The sequence below is a fragment of the Chenopodium quinoa genome, unplaced genomic scaffold (assembly GCF_001683475.1).
Source record: "Chenopodium quinoa cultivar QQ74 unplaced genomic scaffold, ASM168347v1, whole genome shotgun sequence".
Taxonomy (NCBI): domain Eukaryota; kingdom Viridiplantae; phylum Streptophyta; class Magnoliopsida; order Caryophyllales; family Amaranthaceae; genus Chenopodium; species Chenopodium quinoa.
The window spans coordinates 92,527-112,373 of record NW_018743050.1 but is presented as its reverse complement, the minus strand read 5'-3'; the positions used below and the strand labels follow the sequence as shown (position 1 = coordinate 112,373).

The 19,847-nt window shown below is 34.0% G+C and overlaps 1 protein-coding gene and 1 pseudogene across 1 annotated transcript; one reads left to right on the top strand and one right to left on the bottom strand.

The window, feature by feature from the left end:
- The first annotated feature begins 1,695 nt into the window (after positions 1-1,695).
- On the top strand, positions 1,696-10,786 carry LOC110730805 (annotated as a pseudogene).
- Positions 10,787-10,925: 139 nt separating this feature from the next.
- LOC110730804 (uncharacterized membrane protein At3g27390) lies at positions 10,926-16,669 on the bottom strand. Its single transcript, XM_021910627.1, has 10 exons — positions 16,399-16,669; positions 14,250-14,358; positions 13,931-14,123; positions 13,624-13,760; positions 13,228-13,516; positions 12,904-13,010; positions 12,624-12,795; positions 12,125-12,320; positions 11,802-12,042; positions 10,926-11,652 (listed from the first exon to the last, which is right to left on the bottom strand). Exons 1-10 carry the CDS (start codon positions 16,490-16,492, stop codon positions 11,418-11,420), a joined length of 1,773 nt encoding a protein of 590 aa, XP_021766319.1. The 5' UTR covers positions 16,493-16,669; the 3' UTR covers positions 10,926-11,417.
- Positions 16,670-19,847: the final 3,178 nt, after the last annotated feature.

Below are 19,847 nucleotides of genomic sequence, written 5' to 3'. Positions count from 1 at the left end.
TACCTCAAGCTCCCTCAATAAAGGTTGATTTTTGAAAATGCTGAAAGAAATAATGTTAACGACAAAGGGAGAGGAGATAGCAAATGACAATGATTGATTGATTGTGATGTTAGTTGTGGTGGTGAAGAAGTGAGGTAGGAAATTTTAAAGTTGAATTGCTTTTGTTAAGTTAGATTAGGAGGAGTGAGGAGAAAGAAAGTTGGCCGGAGAAAGTAATACGAAAGAGGAAGGAAGAAGCTAAAACTAACAAATATCATAGTAAATTTTCAAAATTATTTTTTACAAAACAATAAATACCCAAGTACCCATCCTACTATATTATTTATTATTTATTATTTATTTTTTAACTTAAAAAAAATACATCAATAAGGATAATAATTACCTATTCCACTTTTTTTTTTTTGGTATTTCTTTAAGGAATTGCAACAATTAATCAAAATTCACTTTTTTTTAAAACATTACTAACATTTCACTTTGTCTTATTTTCTTTCGCGTATAATACATTTCGTGCATTAGCACGGATATACAATTCCTTTATCACCGATTCACCATAACACTCTAAATCCCCAATCAATCATAAAGATTACCTTGTATTTCATCCATATTTACTTTCCCACTTCACCTCACCCTTTATTTTAAACTTTCTCTCTCTTAATTCATCCACCACCCACCAAATATAATAGCTATTACTGATTTACCGCTGTCATTGTCAACTGCGAGCTCCATCACTAACTCCATCCAACTTTCAATAATACTATGAAAGGCCCACTAAAGAGAAGCGAGCTCCATCCTTGTTTAAAAAAAAAAAAAAAGAGAAGCGAAGCTCCATTATTTACGAATATTGTTAACTTTAAATATTTTTGTAAATGTTGTATAATTTTTATTTATAAATCAATTTTATTTTTTTTAAAAAAGGGTAAAGAGGTGCATATAAACATTTAATATACTTTTTTTTTTATTCCCTCCGTCCCCGAAAGAACGACTAATTTGGCTTAATTTTAGTCCCAAAAAGAATGATCCATTAGCATTAAAATACCCACCAATTTGCAACAATATTTGTGCAAAATATACTTTTATTACTATCTCTCTCTACTTTTTTGTAAACCCCATATAAATTTATCTTTCCAATATAATTTTACTTCTTTTTATTTAACTTTATTAATACCCGCAAAATCAACCCAAAAGGGTCGTTCTTTCGGGGACGAAGGGAGTAGTATTAAGTTGGAAATTTATCGACACGAATAAATTGGTGTAATAAATGTTTATTTGTTGTCTTTTCTATCCATTTTTAGCTTCTTATATGCAGTTCTTAGAATTGCATATATTTTTTTCCTAAAAAAAAATTTGATTTGTCTAAAACTACTTGTACTTTCTCAATTCCCAAACAAACATCCAACCTAGCCCTTGTTTGGTTGATTAAATATTTGTTGGGAAGTCAAAATTTTCATAAATTTCATATTTAACCTCTTGTTTGATTGACACAAAAACCTGAAAATAAGGGCATTGACAATTCATGGGAATTTTGAATTCCCACCATGAGAATTTACCACGGAGTACAAATTTAAATTGAAATTTCAAGAGAATTTGTACTTCCCTTATAAACCAAATGACCCCCTATTTTTAAAATCGACCAATATACTATCACCTCTTTCGATTTAAATTGAAATTTCATGGGAATTTGTACTTTCCTTGTAAACCAAATAACCCCTTATTTTTTTGAAACCGACCAATATACTATTACCTCCTTCGGTTGTGCTTTCACCCTCATCAGTCATCAAATTCATCAACACTTCTAAAAATGAAACAACACTACACAAAAATACAACCCATAAGAGGGTCTCCTCCTTTCGAACATTTCTCTTTCCAAAACTCGAGAATTTGAGGATCAAATTAGCATCTTTAGATGAATTTATCTGCAAATTACTCAACCCTTTTCCTGAAATCGAATCCTGCATACACACCAGCTCTTAGGTAAATCAATGGTTGTCTTATAATTTTATTTCATTGCTTAACTTTTTTTGAATACTAATTGCTTTTTACATTGTCATTTTCCAGATTAATCCATGAACAAATGGGTGTTTAGAGAGATGGGGTTGCAGCTAAAGACAAAAGATTGTGTGTTTTCTGCTCTCCTTTGATTTTCTGCAAATTTAAATAAAAAATTCGTAATTGGCAAGCTTATGAATGAATCTTGTTGCTTGTTTTGTACTTATATGTCAAGCTTTTTGAGTATGAGTTCACATATATCACCTAGTTGTGAATATAAGTGTATTAAACTAATGAATTAGATTTGTACAATGAAATTGTTATTTCCTTAATAGACCTTTTGGTATTGTATGTGAAAAATAAGAGTATATTAGCAATTGATTATTTACAGAAGCTGGAAACAATTTCATAAAAAGTGGTAGAATAGGCCAATTCAATGTAGTTATCAAATCGGCTACCTCAATGTAATTAAGAAAATCTCAAACCATCTCAGTGAAAGTTTCCTTATTGTTTATAATGAATTTCAAATGCTTGGTTTTTGAAGAGGGGATATTTCTTTCTTTCTTTTTATGTTCTTGAATACTAGTAAGATTTGTTACATTTGGATAATCTTTGAGCGGCTTATGTGACTATATATCACGTAGTTGTGAATATAAGTGTATTACACAGGTTAGATTTCACACTTATTAAACTAATGAAGTAGATTTGTACAATGAAATTGTTATTTCCTTAATAGACTTTTTGGTATTGTATGTGAAAAATAAGAGTATATTAGCAATTCATTATTTGTAGAAGCTGGAAACAAGTTCATAAAAAATGGTAGAATAGGCCAATTCAATGTAATTATCAAATCGGCTACCTCAATGTAATTAAGAAAAATCTATCTAAATTCAAGTGCTTGGTTTTTTAAGCGGGGATGTTTTTTTCTTTCTTTTTTATGTTCTTGAATGCTTGTAAGATTTGTTACATTTGGATATATTCAGAGTCGTTCACGATAGTTGCCTATAAGTTTTATACTTCGATAAGAGAGATCTCAGGCTTGGTTTGATGCTTCGATGAGCTGTTTGGTTACTCTTCTTAAGTTGGACTATAATTGTAATGTTTTAATACAAGGTTTTGGAGGAGAAAACCAAATTTGAGGAGCATTTAAGGTACCCTACTTGTGATTAGTTCAATTTGTGTGGTTGTTGTGCATGCCTGTTGTGATTGCCTTTGGTGTAAATTCTTTTGTGTAGAAAAATCGGTGTTGGTAATTTTCAAGAGGGTAATTGAATATATTACCTGCATATGATTTGGCTTATTTGAGCTATCGCATTTCTTATCTCATGGGTCCCTCTTATATTTCTCTCTTTTTCTCTTTTTGTGACTTGATCTTCTTAGATATTGTACAGCCTCTACACTTTGCAATAATTTATAAATAATACATAAGTAGAGGAAGTAGCTTATATCATAAATTTGTAATAGATAAGCTTATGAATGAATCTTGTTCCTTGTTTTGCACTTATATTTCAAGCTCTTTGAGTACGAGTTCACATATATTTGTGAGTATAAGTGTATTGCGCAAGTTAGATTTCACAGTTAGTATTAGACTCATGATTAAATGTTTTCCTATGAAATTGTTATTACCTTAATAGACTTTTGGTATTTTATGAGATTACTAGAGTATTTCAGTATAGATTATTTATGGAAGCTGGAAAGAACAATCTCATAAAGAAGTGGTAGAATAGGCCAAAGACCATTAGAGAGATGGGAAGGACAAAGGTGTGTGGCTGGATTTATCTTTCTTTCTTTTTATTTTCTTGAGTATTTGTGCGGATTGCTGTTTTGGTCTACTGGGATTACTTTACAATTCTTGCCATGTATTTGTCTATCATTTCATATTTAGACCAGGAAGCATTTAGTCAGAATTGTTCAATTGATTTCCTTAATAGTCTGGTGTCATATCTCTTATGCCAGAGAACATATTTTGCTGAAGTTGCTGAGGTAATGACATATTTGATACTTTGACAAATGCATATGTCATATCCGAATCTACCTTATAATGGTTTATTTCTTTTTCCTTCGAGTTTGTAACAACTTTGTTGGTTCATTGCATTTGTTATTCTTCTGTAAAATTTAGGGAAATCTATTGTACTTATTTATATACATTCATTTATTATACTTTTATACATTTGTTTGATGTAAGTATTCTGGCAGAAGTGCTTTGTTTATAGTAGGAATAAATTGTTAATGTGGTAAGTTAATCTTGACCTTATTTTTTCATAAATTTTTTTAGATAAATAATATTATGTGGGATCTTGTTAGTTTCTTCTCAGTGTAATTTTCAAATATCTACTTTATATAATGTTTTATACTGATACACAATTAAAGATATTTACATATAAGTTAATTGAAATAATTTTTGGCTTGGTGTAATCTGCATGAGGTCTGGTCTAATGTGATTTGGAACATAAATAAGTAACAAGTTCTTAAAACAATGTAAATTTGTGAATCTCTGTGGGAGTTGTTCATTTCCAACTGTAATCATCCTGTTTGGCCTCATACTTATGCATAGGTGTTCATTAATCAAGTTCTATACTTATTGGTGCTCGGTTGGTGAATGGTTTTAGAATTATCCGATCCCAAATGAAACAAATTATCAAAAGTCTGCTAGCTCAACACTATGATTTTGCCTGAATTGAGCTGATTTAGTTACCTGTTTAAATTCAAGCATACAATACTGTAAGTTCACTGTTTTTGGATCCATTCATAAGTGTAGCATATGCTGTGAACAAGTCAGCCACAAAGACCATTATTTGTTATTAAAGTGATGGGAAGGACAAAGGCGGGTATGCTTTATCTGTCAATGTAATGCTAGATTTCTGCTTAGATAAGTTCTTCAAGCAACTTTATTAGTGCTTGCATTTATATGCGTCTTATTTGACTCATTCTTCCAAAACACTGTTGTGGTGAAATGTAAACACATCCCTAATTTACACACATTAAAATTCATCTATGTAATGCTAGATGTGTGCTTGGCTAAGTTCTTCAAGCAATGAATGTTTGTATTTATAAGCGTTTTATTTGGCTTGTTCTTTCAGAACTTTGTTGTTGTGGATTATTAGCACGTCCTTAATTTACCAAAAGGCCCATTGGAAATAAACGGAAGTGTAAATAGTTAAACAGGTTTAGGACTTTGTTACCTTTAGCTTCTTTAAGATTTTAGCTTTATATTTTTATTTTTATGTTAAAAAATCTGTCTTGAAGAAGATTATGCACATATACTGTTCTTGAAGGTTCCTCCCTGCATTAGTGTTGTAAATATCATCATTTGTTATGGAGCATTTTGCCATTTAGCTCTTATCAAATATATCATTAAGATTATGTCAGTAAAGTCAATTCTTTTCAACCTAGTTAATACTACCGCCGTTCTTTTATGTTCTACTCACTGTGAGTGGGTGTAAGATAACGTAAGAGAGAGGATGTTAAAGGGTGGCTTTGTGTAAAGAAAAGTGAATAAAGTTGGGGGAGAGAGAGAGAGAGAGAGAGTTTGAAAAGGTGTAATTATTGTGGGGATGGAAAGGTAAGATGATAAAGAGAGTATGTCGTTCATAAAATAAAGCAAAGTGGGTAGAACTTAAAAGAACAGCCTAAAATTAGAAGTCAATAGAACAAAAAGGATCGGAAGGAGTAATTATTAAATTATATGATGTGATCAATCTGATCATAGTTGTGATTTTTATATGGTAAGTAATCAATATGCATGATTCTTTCTGCTAGAAATCATTCATTTCCATTCTGATAAATGAATTGAATAAATACATTAAGTTAATATGGGCTGTATCATTTGGGATTCGATTCACTTTGATATGATTTGAAGTTTTTGGGGGCGTTATACTAAATGTAAATGGAGCCTTGATGGCCCAAATTCAGAAGGCATAGTGGACTAGGTTTTCAGAAGGCCATCCATCCTCTTTCAATTCCTTCATATAGTTTCTGCAGCCATTCTCTCACCTTTTTAAACCTGATTTTGGATTCATCTACACCCCCATTCTCCTTGTTCTGAAAAAAAAATAAATAAATAAAAATGAGTGATAATCCTGAAAAATTGGTGCTGAAAATTCTGGTGCGATTGCCTACAAAGTCTCTGCTGCGATTCAGGTCTGTTTGCAAATCCTGGTCTTTGTTGATTAATAGTCCCAATTTCATTTCTTCACACAAACTTCACAACCAATCTACTGGTAACTATAATCTGCTCTTTAGGTGCTTCACCGATAAAGAAATCTACACCTTATTTGATGAAAAGTGTAGATCTAGTGCTTTAAGAACTTTTAGAAAAACAATTGGGGAACTTGATTTTCCATTTTATCAGCCTCTAAGGGAGTACTACACAGTTGTGGGTTGTGTTGATGGGCTCATTTGCTTATGGGATGAAACTTATGACCTTGTGACTCTGTGGAACCCCGCCATCAGAAAGTCTTATCCGGTTCCTTATTTTTATGGTAAACCGTCTGATATTACATCACGGACTTACCTAAAATGTTCTTTTGGGTTTGGCTTTGATGCTTTAGCTAATGACTATAAAATTTTGAGGATTGCCTTTTGGTTTCATAGTTGCCCAGCAGGTAGGAGAGTTGACCGTGAGCCTTTTTCTTACAGGACTAAACCCTTTTTATGCTCCGCTGACATTTTCTCTTTGAGTACTAAATCATGGAGAAGTGTCAAGTTTTCTATGCTGTTGCAGCAACTAAGTGTTCCGGTTTTTGTTAATGGTGCTCTCCATTTCTTGACTCGCAAAGATAGTAATCAGTGCTGTATTGTGTCATTTAGTCTGAGTGCTGAGACTTTTGTGGAAATGGCATGTCCTCAGGGTGGGAAACTTAATGCTAACTTAAATCATCAGATTGCGGGGTCCTCTGGGACTATTTTTCTGTTCCATCAACTTCCTGAGAATCAATATGACATATAGGTAATGAAAGAGTATAATGTGAAAGAGTCATGGACCAAACTATTCTCAATTAACTTGAATCATGGAGGACGGAAACAATTAATTAGCGTCACTAGGAATGGAGGATTGATTATATGTGGGAAGGGTAGCTGGATTGGCTACCCGATTGTGGAAGATGTAGAAGTTGCGGATCTTCGGCCCCTGAAGTCATACATAGCTGCGCATGCAGAATTCTCTTCGGAAAGTCTGGTTCTATTGGGGAACGACGATTGTGTAACTTATCAGCAACGAAAAAATGAGAAGAAGAATGCAGAGGCGAGGATAAGGCAGATAGAGTGCACTTGCCGTCTATTTGATGTAAGCTTCTTTTTTCCTTGCTGGCTTTGAACTTGCATCAATTGGTAAAGTATTATCTTGCTGTTTCATTTTATGAGCCGAATGTCATAATCCCATAGCTTCCCAAATCAGGGTGTATATTTAAGTCCCCCCCCTCCCCCCCTCCCCCCAAAAGCCCGTGGATTGTTTATGTGAAGTCTCTGATCTAGTCATTATATTCTGCTAGCATGTCTAGTCCATTTTTTTTCCTCTTTATTTACATGGACGAGTTATTTTGTTTTTCTTGGTCATGTGTAGATTTTGCATTTATAGTCCCTATGTCTTGCAAATTTTAATGCATGTCTGACTGATATCCTTCCTTAAAATATACGCTTTTCTTCTTTGTCACGTAAACTTGAAACATCTAGCTAGATCTAATGTGTGTGACTGATATTTGTCACGTGAATTTTTACGCACATGTTTTAAATCTGGAATTAGATGTTCTAAATTTTGCAAATCAAATGTTCTAAATTATCACTCACGTAGATATTCTAAATTTTTACTTCTATGTTCTATATTTTTAATCATGTGTTCTAAACTTTAATCACACACGCACGCACGCACGCACGCCCCGCACACGCACGTACGCGCACACACACGCACGTACGCGCACACACACGCACACACGTGCACGCGCACACACACACATACATATTTTGCATAAGAGTTGTAACTCTTTGTGTTGAAGTTTTAATGAATGTTCTGTGCAAATATCAAATATCATAATGGACTGTTAGAATTTATAAGTAACTCTTGTCTAGATTCCATCCGAGAAAGGAAAAAAAAAATATTATTCTTAGAGGAAGATGATTAAGAGTGATATGAGTCCATTGGGGATCAAGGGAAATATGACGTTGGAGTGTTGGACAGTTGGACGGAGAAATTTTAAGCAAAGACAATGACTTGACTTTAAATATGTATACTTTTTTTTTTTTTTGAAAATTTTAATTTAATAACAAAGATTCATTCATAAATATAAAGTCAATGAAATCTAGAAAGAAATTTATATCTAACAAATACGTGACCATTGAATCAAATCAAATTTCAGCAAAGCTACGATCATTGTGGCAAATCGTACATTCTTTATACCTTTTTTCACATTATTATGATTTACAACCTTCTTCGACGAGGGGTTCTTTCGATTTGTTGTACCCGTAAAGAAAATTTCCGCCTCATTCGTCTAGTTGTAATTGAAAAACTAACTTCCTTTATTATCCCGCACAAATCTTTATCCTTGAAACAACTCTATAACAAAAGAACAAATCCCCCTTCAAAAGAGGAAAAAAAAAACCTTTCTTTCAATGGAGAAAAATTCTCCTAATGAAGAAGAAAACCCTTTTCTTTTGCGGGAGAAACGTTTCTCCTAGAAGAGGAAGAGTTTTTATAAACCTAAAACAAACATAAATAAAGATAAAAGGCTCACAAAAAACAAAGAATGGGGCTTTTCAACAGTAACAACCGATGGAAGTCCCTCCAAAGTTTAATAATGAAGGCTAGAGTTTCTAGAGCGAAGAGAGGGGTATTAACACGGTTCATTAACTAATGACATATATGTATACTCTCATTCTGCTTGCAAATTTTATTTATTTTCTTTTGCAAGGCCTATTCAAACCTCTTATGTGTTTCCCTCTCTTCAAATCTCCTCTTGGCCCTCTTTTACGGGACTTTATCAATTTCTATGTGTATATCTTCATCTTTTGAGTTTCCAATTTACACTGTTGTCACTTAAGGATGCTTATGCTGTTGAACAAGAGTCTCTTAGAATTAAAAAAAATAAAATAAAATAAATAAATATTTGCTTAAAATTAAAAAAAAGGGTGATAAAAATGCTTTGAGTCCAGCTTTTGCATGCTGTTTAGCCCTCATGAGTAATGACCTGTCTACTTTTGATTTCCCCATTTCTTAGTACGGTAAGAAATATATTTATGTATTTCCTTTGACCTTATTTTCCTTGGCATCTTACAAATGCACAGTGTGACAGTGGTTGTTAGCTGCAGTATTAATTTGTATTGTATAAGTATGGACACTTGGTAAATTACTAAATTACATCAGTTTGATTCGTTGATATTTTCATGCGCACATGAGAACTTTCTGTTCATGACCATTTTTGGCAACTGGGAGGGTTAGTATTATAAACAGCTGGGTGTTCTCTCTAGGACATAATGATATGTCATTTCATCATCTTAGTTGCTTATGTGTCTCTGGATCCATTCTTGTCTTGTTTATTTGCAAATACTTAGTTTTATGTGTGGGTGTACTTACATGTTGATGTGAATACAACTTTATTTGACATGTTACTTTGATTGTTGTAACTTATAAACTAGAAATTTAGTAGAAAACATCTTGGTTTATGATATTTAGTAGAAAACATCTTGGTTTATGATATTTAATAGCTGTTTTTCTAGCAGCATACTAGAATTAGTCAAATGTTATGCTGAAGTAGTATGTGCATCCATTTAAGATTTTTGTGGGGAAAGCACATTCGTACTATGTAAGTATGTATATTAAGATTCAATTTTAGAGATCCTAAAGTTTTTGAAGCAAGCCTGTGATGTCTTCAGCCAAACCAGTTTCTTTCATTGTTGCATTTGAGAACTAGAAATATATCAGTAGCTTACTTTCCCCATCCTGAAAAAATTCTGATCAATATCAAAAAATTATCTTCCCGTTTTAGTTTGTATTATGATGAACGCTACAAATGTTTCCTTTCAAGTGGTTTTTTTAAGTGTTCTGTATTTTACAGCTCTTTTCCAGTTTCCTTCTGAGGGAACAGAGATAATTCAGGCACCTAACTACATTATGATGTTACTATGAAGTAATGAGTATGTCTGGGCCGTCTGGCATGTATGAGTCTGTTTAAAAATGCTATAGCTTGTTGGATACAGGAAGTTGCGTAAGTTATATGTTGACTTTTTGCTGTTTATTAAAATATATCAGTATAGAAGAGTCGTCTTTTGTTATAGTCTGTTTTGTATCAAAATCTTCATATCTGGCTGGATAGTTTATGGGCATATTGAATAGTGTGTTATATCTATATAAAGTCATCAGATTAAGCAAATTAATTGTGAAAGGTACTCTTGCTTTTCCTGAAAATTCACAGGACTTGAGGATGAACTTTGCTAATCCAGATGTCAGAAAGAGACTGGGATGTAGGTGTGAGCCGCCCTAGTGGTTTATGATTGAGGCATGTTCATGGGCATCAAATCTGGAGACTGAGATGTTGATGTCGCCGCCTTAGTGGTTTATAACCGTTGCAAACTCTTTAGCAGCTTGTCATTTTCATTTGTTTTTAAAAAGTTTTTTGCTCTAATTCTCAGTACTCCAACCTCTGCTGCAGCAGCCTTGGAGGTTATAAACGTTGTTGCAAACTCATAAGCAGCTTGTTATTTTCGTTTTTTTGTTTCGTACTGTAGTTCTCGACACACTATTTGAGATTTTAGTGGGTTTGAATGTTTTATTGGATTGCATATCTATATTGAATGATTTCCTGGTTTCAAATTTTCTTTACCCTTCTTTAGAAGTACTACAGTGTCTGGTTTTCCATTAGCATCTGAGTATCTGGTTTGTCAATCAGATGAGAATTTGCATTACATACAATCTGAAAACACAACAAATAAGATAGGTTCTTACAGAAAACTATAGCAACTTATATAAGATATTTTATAATAGTGTGATTAATAAAAAATATTATCTACAAACAAGGGTAATATCTACTGTAGAACCTACTGAAGCTACTAATTTGGCTCTTTTATTCATTTGGAAGGACTCCAAATGAGTTTACAGGTCAAATAATGTATTCTTGGAACCATGCATATGGTACAACTGGTTTTATCGAGGATCAAGGACATCTAGGTGCCTTAACGACCAAAATCATAAAATTAGTTCCTATAAGAGAGCAATCGACTAATTAGTTCATTCATGGTCTTCTGTCAAAGCTTCAATAAAAGAACTATAACCTAGTATTGCTTTCACCGGCTAAATTATCGGGCTGTGGGCTAGCAGTAGAGTTAATCTTTACAAAACATCTGATAGTTGGTTGATCAGTTCCATTCATTGGCATTGAAAGTCTCCCTTTCTGATTCCAGCATCTGCAAGACTGCAACTCAACTACCAAAATATCTCAGAAATGCTATGCCTGCCTATACATATTTGCCACGTTATGCTCGCTTCCTCCCCTGGCTGTTTCTTCTGAGGTTTGATCCAACTTCTCACTCTGTGTAGCTTTTTTTTCCGTAGAGTTTGACACAATGTAGTTCACCAAGGCACCAGTCTTGGCAGCCTCCATATACAATACTTTGACCAAATTCTGGAATCGCCGCCTGAAAGTTGGCATTCTTGTCATGGATCCCACAATCCCCTGCAATCTAGAGGGACAATAATGTTTTGTTTATTACTTGCAGTTTTAAATCATAACCCTCTAGATGACTTAAATTGCCGGGAAGTAGAAAGCAAAATCATAGTTTTACTTTTATGAGTTGCATTGATATAATCTATATGTTACGCAAATACATACCTTCTGATGACAGATTGTAGTTGTGCTCTTCTGACATTATCTTCAGATGGAAACCCAATATTATCCCAATCCTCTGGTGTCTCATTTTTGCAAATCATGATTGCTCGACACAAACAAGCCTCTTCACTGTCATCCAAATTTAATATTCTGATCTGCTCTTTCATGACCAACAAAGGTTCGATTAACCACTGAAACATTTTATCTCTTGGCCAATTTGTAATCGTCAAATCTGCCTCATCAGCTACAGAAAAAACACACGAGGATTAGGGCATACACGTCAATACTGAAAAAATTACAGGATGTCAGGTGTGGTAGAACCATACAGATGACTAAACCAGGTGCATCCGACTTAGCAGAGGCAAGCAAACACTTCAAAATGCACCATGCAGGGAGTGCAGTACCCAATTTCTTGCAGTCCCCTTTCACAACACACTCTTCGATGTCTCTCACATTTATCAGACCTTCATGAAGTAATTTCCTTCCATTCACCTCACATGATTTAAACAACCAATCCAGTACCTAATAATTTTCACCAATAAAATGCAGTAAGATATCATGAGAAACGAATATCAGAAAATCTTATTCAAAAATCAAGATTATCTTCTAATTTATTAAAACACCCTTCCAACCTGCATTCCTAAATCAAGAAAGTGTTTCAAAGTTGGGAAAAATGAGAGATTTGGCTCGCACAACCAAGAATTGTTACAAGTGATAAAATTATTTCTCGTAAGTACTAGTGCAGGATTATTCGGTGGTAGTAATGCAATTACTAAAGTGGCATAGAAACTCAGTGAGGAGTGAGGATCATGCATGTCATCTTACCTTTATAGGCTTATATTGTTGAATTGCTGCTTTCAATGTTCTCGAGCGTTGTGAGATAAGCTTTGAATCACTTAGCTCTTCTTTTCCATCCTTTTCAACATTACTTCCATTGTCATATGATGAGTTTCTTCTATGTAAGCTATCTGGAGGGACATGATTACGATATCTTGGCCTGGCTGTCCCAAAAAATTGCCATAAAATTCAATTGTAATCTGACAGTGAGGGAAGAGAATTTTGTACATAAATTGATAAACTTAATGGTTGAAGTTCGGTAAGATACCTGGGAAGGCGTGATCCGGGTTCCAAATAGAGTAAGTCATTTGCATACTCATCGAAGAGTGAGACAGCAGCTACAACAAATGCAATTCCCATTCTCAAAGATTTTTCCTGTGACCATTTAAGTAATTAACATCATCTCACTGGTTTTTCAAGGCATGTTTAGTAAGAGTATATTAGATACGTAAGGAATTAATACTGCGTATTATCATATATGTTGCAATTGCTTCTGTGATACGGAGTATGTTATATCTGATATTTGCTATATATATATTTATAAAAAAAAAAAAGACATTAAATCCTCTCTCACAAAGTAAAGATCACACACCTGATGAACGACAATACCAGCATAGAATCCAAGAAAAAAACTAGACATAAATGCAGCAAGAACTGATCCAACCACGGCAAGAGGCCAAAGGATAATGGCCAGACCACCAAATGGGACACATACTGTCTCGAGGAACGGTCCTTCTCTTCCAAGGAAATCTTCAATTAGCCTTTTCCATCCAGTAAAAAGCATGTATGGGCTCTTCCAAAGAGCAAGAACTGTTATCGAAGGTACATCTATCAACAACCCGACTAGGCTGACCAACAAACAACCCGGCAACCTTGATAGCCTACGAAGAGACAAAACAGTGCATGAGTAGAAACATCCAACCCTCAAAAAATTCTTATGCATGAACAAGCACATTATCTGTTTGGGAAAAACACAATTTATCTTTACTTTATCTCCAGAGGCTTCTCATCAGCGGGTCTTTTCATGATGAGCTCATCCATGTAGGAGAAGTAGGAGTGGAAGCAAAAATCAGTGAAGTCCCGTACCACTGTGCAGCTTCCCTGAATCGTTTCCCAACAGCCATCCTAAGAAAACAAATATCAAATGTAAGCAATCCGAAATAGTAATAGTCCATAGAATTAATCTATGCTGCAATGGAAAAAGTAAAATGTTGACAAGAAGAATAATGTTTGAGGTCCTTCAGGACGGTCATCATCCTCTATTTCTTGGTAAAGAATAACCAAATTGGACTTACAACTATGCAATGGTAGGTTTTGTCAGCGACATTTTCTCCAACAGCTTCAAAAGTTGCAAGTATTGGCGAAAAAAACCCAAATCCAAAGCCACCTATAAAGCTCCCAAGAATACCAGCAATAGGCCAAAGAACAAGAGGCAATGGCAAGGAAAGCAGCATCAAAATCTTCAGCGTAATTCCAAGTTTCTTTGTTCTGTTATTCAAATGCCAAAATACAATAGGTTTAAGAACACAATAGTAAAATACCATGAAAGTGATAAAGATTTATGAAGGCATATAATTTGTTCTGCTAGAATAGCATGAAAAGAACAAAACACACCTTGCTACACAGTAGAAAGTCCAAATGATATGGGCAGGCCAAAGTCCAATAATCACCGAAGAGTTTCCAACACCGATAATGCCAGCTGCAATCGGACTGATGACTAAAGCTGCAATATGTAAATCAGATCAAGAGTATCAATTTGTGCAAAATATGATTAGCCTAAAGCCTACATGATCACACTTATATAATATGTATCTTTCCGTACGTATCTATTTCGCATCTTTCTGTACAAATCTCATTTTGTATGTTAAAATGTGTTTCCCTTGTTAATCATCCCACCTTATAAATTACCCTGACTATGTATTTCACAATTGTAGGGGTGAAATGAGTCGTCACACAATCATTTTCCACAAAATTGTTATTACTTGTATGAAACTGCTACAATAGAATCATACAATGTGATTTGTAACAATTGAACTGCAAAACTGCTAGTAGAGAACAAGAAAATTTTGGGACTGTCATTGGTTCATACAAAATGCAAAAAGCGAGTTTGTACTTTGTAGCCAAGATTAAGACTACAGAGTAGTAAATTTGCATATACTTGTTTTGATTCTTGGAAAATCCAAGTGAGAACAAGTGTCCTTTAACATGTAAATTGGCCATCTGAAAATAATTTAGTATCAAACAACAATTTTGTCTGACATATTCTGTACAATGTGCAGGCAACTCCTAAAATCTTTTACCAGGAGCTTGACTCGAGCTTAATAATATAAGAAAATCTTCAAATAAATGCAAAGCCAAAACTAGTAATGAATGAGATCATAAACACGGTCGACATAAACATTCAGTGACTCAATGTCTCATTAACATCCTCATGGACAACCAGACTTGGTAGGTCAATACACAAGAATGTGGTTGGCACGTAATAATTTAGATATGAAACTCGACTACCCTCAATTATCAAAGTTTCGGATGATGAAGCTGGCATAAGTAAGTATTCATAATGTCTGTATCCCTTTTCCTATCTCTGATACAATACAATTTTGATTTGAATGGTAGCAAGGCAACTAGTGATGGTCATATTGTCAACCAACTACTCCGTAAAATCTAACACTACATGCTTGAAAAAAAAAAACACACACACACACACACACTAGATGCTTCGTTTGGAACTCTATGATTGCAGTGTTACATTTCTGCCAACTACTCAATAAGACCATAATCACCATCCTAGGTGAAATTTGTTATAAGTTCAGATTAGTCTAGCTAAAGTGATTTAGTTTTGATAAGATAATAATAAGGTGGACAGTTACATTCATTTTGACTCTCCTTTATTAAGTATTCTTTTATAGTCGGTTCAATTGCATAGCTAGAGGAACAATATAGATTGTAGTGAACTTCAACAATCTCCATTATTAGGGACACTACAAAACCATGATATCATTATATGTACTCTCCAATGCATGAGTTAAAAACTTTCAATCAGCATTGCCTATTTACAGACTACGGAGTACTTATGTATCGTGTTGAGACGATTTATGCTCACTTAGGCCCCGTTCGCTTCACCTTATTTTTGCTGAGGTGGGATTATTTTTACTGAACTAAAATTATTTTTGCTGAATTTAAATTATTTACTGAACTAAAATTATTTTTGCTGAACTTAAATTATTTACTGAACTGAAAATAATTTTACTGATTTTCTATTATATTTTTCTTTAAGTTTATTGAGTTTTACTGAACTGAAATTATTTTTACTGAACTAAACTTATTTAAGGTAAAGTGAATAGGGTCTTCGTAACTCGGACTCTAACCATCAAAACATCATTCACCTTAATTAAATACGAGTAGTAATCTCCCCAATTGTCCCTAAAAAAATGACTACCTTCAATCAAACGTAACCTATTGATCTTACACCATTTATTACACATACACTTTATATCTGTATTAAAAGTTAGGCAACCATATAATTTTTAATACATAGATTAAGCAATCAATTAAGAAAAAAACAAGCTCATAACTTACAAATTAAATAACAAAACTTAAGTAAGCAAGAATACAAGCTCTTAACCTTCCAAATTAATTACATAGCAAAACATGCAACAAAAGATATCTTCTTTTTTAAGAGAAAAGCAAAAATTACACAAAAATATATATATTGATTGTAACAAAAATTTTATCAAAAAAAAAAAATGAGAAGTATTATAACCTTTGAGGATGCCCAAAATAAAGAGCGAAATGAAAAAGGGCAAAAATTTGATGAAGCTCCAAAGCTTCGCTATAAATCCCACTGGTACATTCATTTGTATTTTATTTTTCTAGAAATTTTTAATTTTGATGGTACGTGTAGAAGAATAATTATAATTAACTTACAAGTATATGAATTTGATGAACCGCCTTACTATTAACAATTAATATTATACAGTAGTAGTATAATTTTATTTTCTCGAATATAATACTTTTTTTGTTTGTTTGTTAATGATATTTGAGTGCATAATTAATTATAAATGTTACGAAAATTTTAATTAGTTGGGAAAATAGTGAAGATTTAGTGGTGGCAGCATGACTAGAAGATGCCACATGTCAGTTAAATGGCAATGAATGCTGGTGCCGTGTCGTTAGATGGGTCCTTCTCAAACCCACCATATCCAACGACACGGCACCTCTATTATTATCACCCCCTTTAATGTGACTTTAATTGTTACTCCGTATTAACTAGAAATGTCTTAGGTAGAGGGTCAAATCGGATGTTCGGATCGGGTTTGATGTGTTCAAGTTGGGTCGGTTTAATTTTTAAAGTTGAGTCACATAAAATTATTGTATCCACGTGAATTTAAATTTGAATCGGATATTTTTTGGGTTAGTTTTAAATCGGATCTGATTGAGTATGCTTTTAACACCTCTAGTCCAAGTTATTAGATCTTTGTAATTTTTTATCTCAGAAAACACAAGAGAGCTAAGTGAGGTTTTTTAAAGGGGTATCCATTCTAGGATATTTCAGGGCAACTTCTATAAAACTGTTCGTTGTCAGAAATTCTACCGTTGGATTGGACACAAAGCTCAAATTGGCAGCTTATATCTGGCATCAAAAGCTTCATTTTGGAGGGTTGAATCGTCGTTTTGAGCTTCATTTGGGGTACTTTTCCTCCTAATTTATCAAAAAGGGGAAGTATATTGGTGGACTCCTCAAACGATCTCGTGATTTTTATCGTTCACATCAAATGAGTTGTCTGTAACACTTTGGTTAGTTTTAACTTGTAATATTGATGAATAAGCAATAAAGATGTGATTTTTGAGGAAAGTAGGCAGCTTTTTGATTAATGAAAATGGATGAAGTTTGCACAATGGTGGCTTGAGGCCACTACTCTCTGATTTAGTACCTTTAGGGCACTACTCTCTAGCTCTAATGATTACAAATATCTGCCTGCCTGCACATCCCTACCCTCCCTTTCTTATATATACATGATCATCCTAAAAAGAGAAAGAAGACAAAAGATTATGGCAGCTGTCATGAGGAGAGGGGTTGCTCACTGATTGACAGGGTAAAGTCGTATCCCCTAATCAAAAATAATTCCTAAGTCCTCTAACTAAAGTAGATAGGGAAGTAGGGTCGATCTCCACAGGGAAACAAGTCTTTTTACTCCTAATTAATTATTATAATCTAAATTATCTAAGTAACCAATATTTATATTCGAATAAGGAACTAAACTACTAAGATTGAGAATAGAGAGAAAACAATATATGAAAGGATCTAGGGTATATGTTCACCAATAAATAATACTCCAGGGTAAAACATAGTAATCAATCATTGACATTGCATAAATAACACGATTAACAGGCTCTCGCAATTTATTAATCAACATAGATCTAACAGGCTTTCGCAATTTACTAGATCTAAGTTCTTATTGAAAATAGCCTTTAATATCAAATCAACATCTGCTCGATTCATCAATTTAATATTGCTATACTTTTACAAGCCGCAATTGTAAAACGTTAAAATAATTCAATAAGAAATTATCATGCCATACCAATAATCAATAATAGTCAATCATCAATGCATCAATTAACCAGATTGTAAAGGGCTTTCGCTACGTATTACAATCACAGAATTAATCTACCGGAATTAAATCTCATCTCTCTAATCTCGACTTAACCATTTATAAATTAACCTGCCTATTGAAACTAGATCTAAACATCAATTCTCATCTGTCGAATCTCGAATCAATATTGTTAAACTCATGCATAAAAGATCTGTGCAAAACTAATTTGTATTAATGGAAATAATCAAGAGCAAGGTTTGAGAGAAAAGTTAAGAGAGAGAAAAAATCCTAAGGAGAGAGAGAAAGTCTAAGAAAGAAGATAAACAAAAATTTCGTACAAAACTCATATATAAACGTTTCCTAAAACAAAAATTAAAACTAACTAATCAGGTCCTATAGAAACACGCGCCCGATCGGGCACGCTTTTTTCTTCGCGTTCCTTCCCAGCAGCATCGCCCGATCGTGCTAGACGCTCGCACGATCGGGCGCGCTATAAGCACGCACAGCACCTGGCCTTGCCGCGCCCGATCGGGCGACCTCCTGCCCGATCGAGCCCTTGCTCCACTTTGAGGCTCGGACTTCGATTGGGCTTGATTTCTCGGCCCAATCCGAATTTCCTCTTCGGGTCTTGAACACTCGGTCCGAATACCCCGGGATCCCAATTACCGAGCCCTTAATCACCGGCTCTCACCGATCCTGAGCTCCAAAAGTGGTCGTGTCCTTCTAGCTTCCGTAGTTGATCCATAAAGCCCGGGAAAATGCTCCAAGAGTGCAATTTCCTGTAAAATACAACTAAAACTACGAAAACACTAGAAAACATAAATTAGTAATAAAAGTGGCTCTAAAGAGCCCAAAACACTACTAATAACGACCAAGGGACGGGGGTAAAACATTATTTAAAATGGACATATCAAACTCCCCCAAGCCAAACCTTTGCTTGTCCCTAAGCAAAGATCTCATCAATGAATAAATAAATATGCTTCACCCCAAAAAGTAAAAATCAAGCACAAACGATCCAGGGTAAATCAAATAAACATGCTTCAAAGATGTACTCGATCGCTCTCCATCCAACCCCTCTATGTGAACAATGCCCTCCCAACTCACACTCTCGTGTGTATAAAAACAATGAACGCTCATCCAACTAGTCGACTCAAAATATGCAAAATCATAACTTGCATTGATAAACAACACTTTCACATTCATACAATTCTATACACAAGGGTCAGAATGTCTTTAAAGCTTGTAATGTAAGGATAGGGTAAAGGGTAGGATAAATTTGGGAATAAGTGAGAGAAAAGCTATGCTTAAAGGAGCCATATCCTAATAAAACCCATGATCAAAATAAATAATGATCATACATCTCCTACATAACCAACTCTAACATCAACCAAATATACTCCAATCATAATAAATAATCCCAACTCTTACAATATCACTCATAAAATATAATAATGAAGAAGTGAAGTGAATAAACAAACTTTATTTCCAAACTTAAATTTTTTTCATTGAAGCTCAAAATTATTTTTTTTTTCTTTGATCAACCTCCAACTAGAACATTTGAACATTTTTTTTCTTTTTGAAGTTCACTTATTTTTTTTCACACATTTTTTTTTCTCTT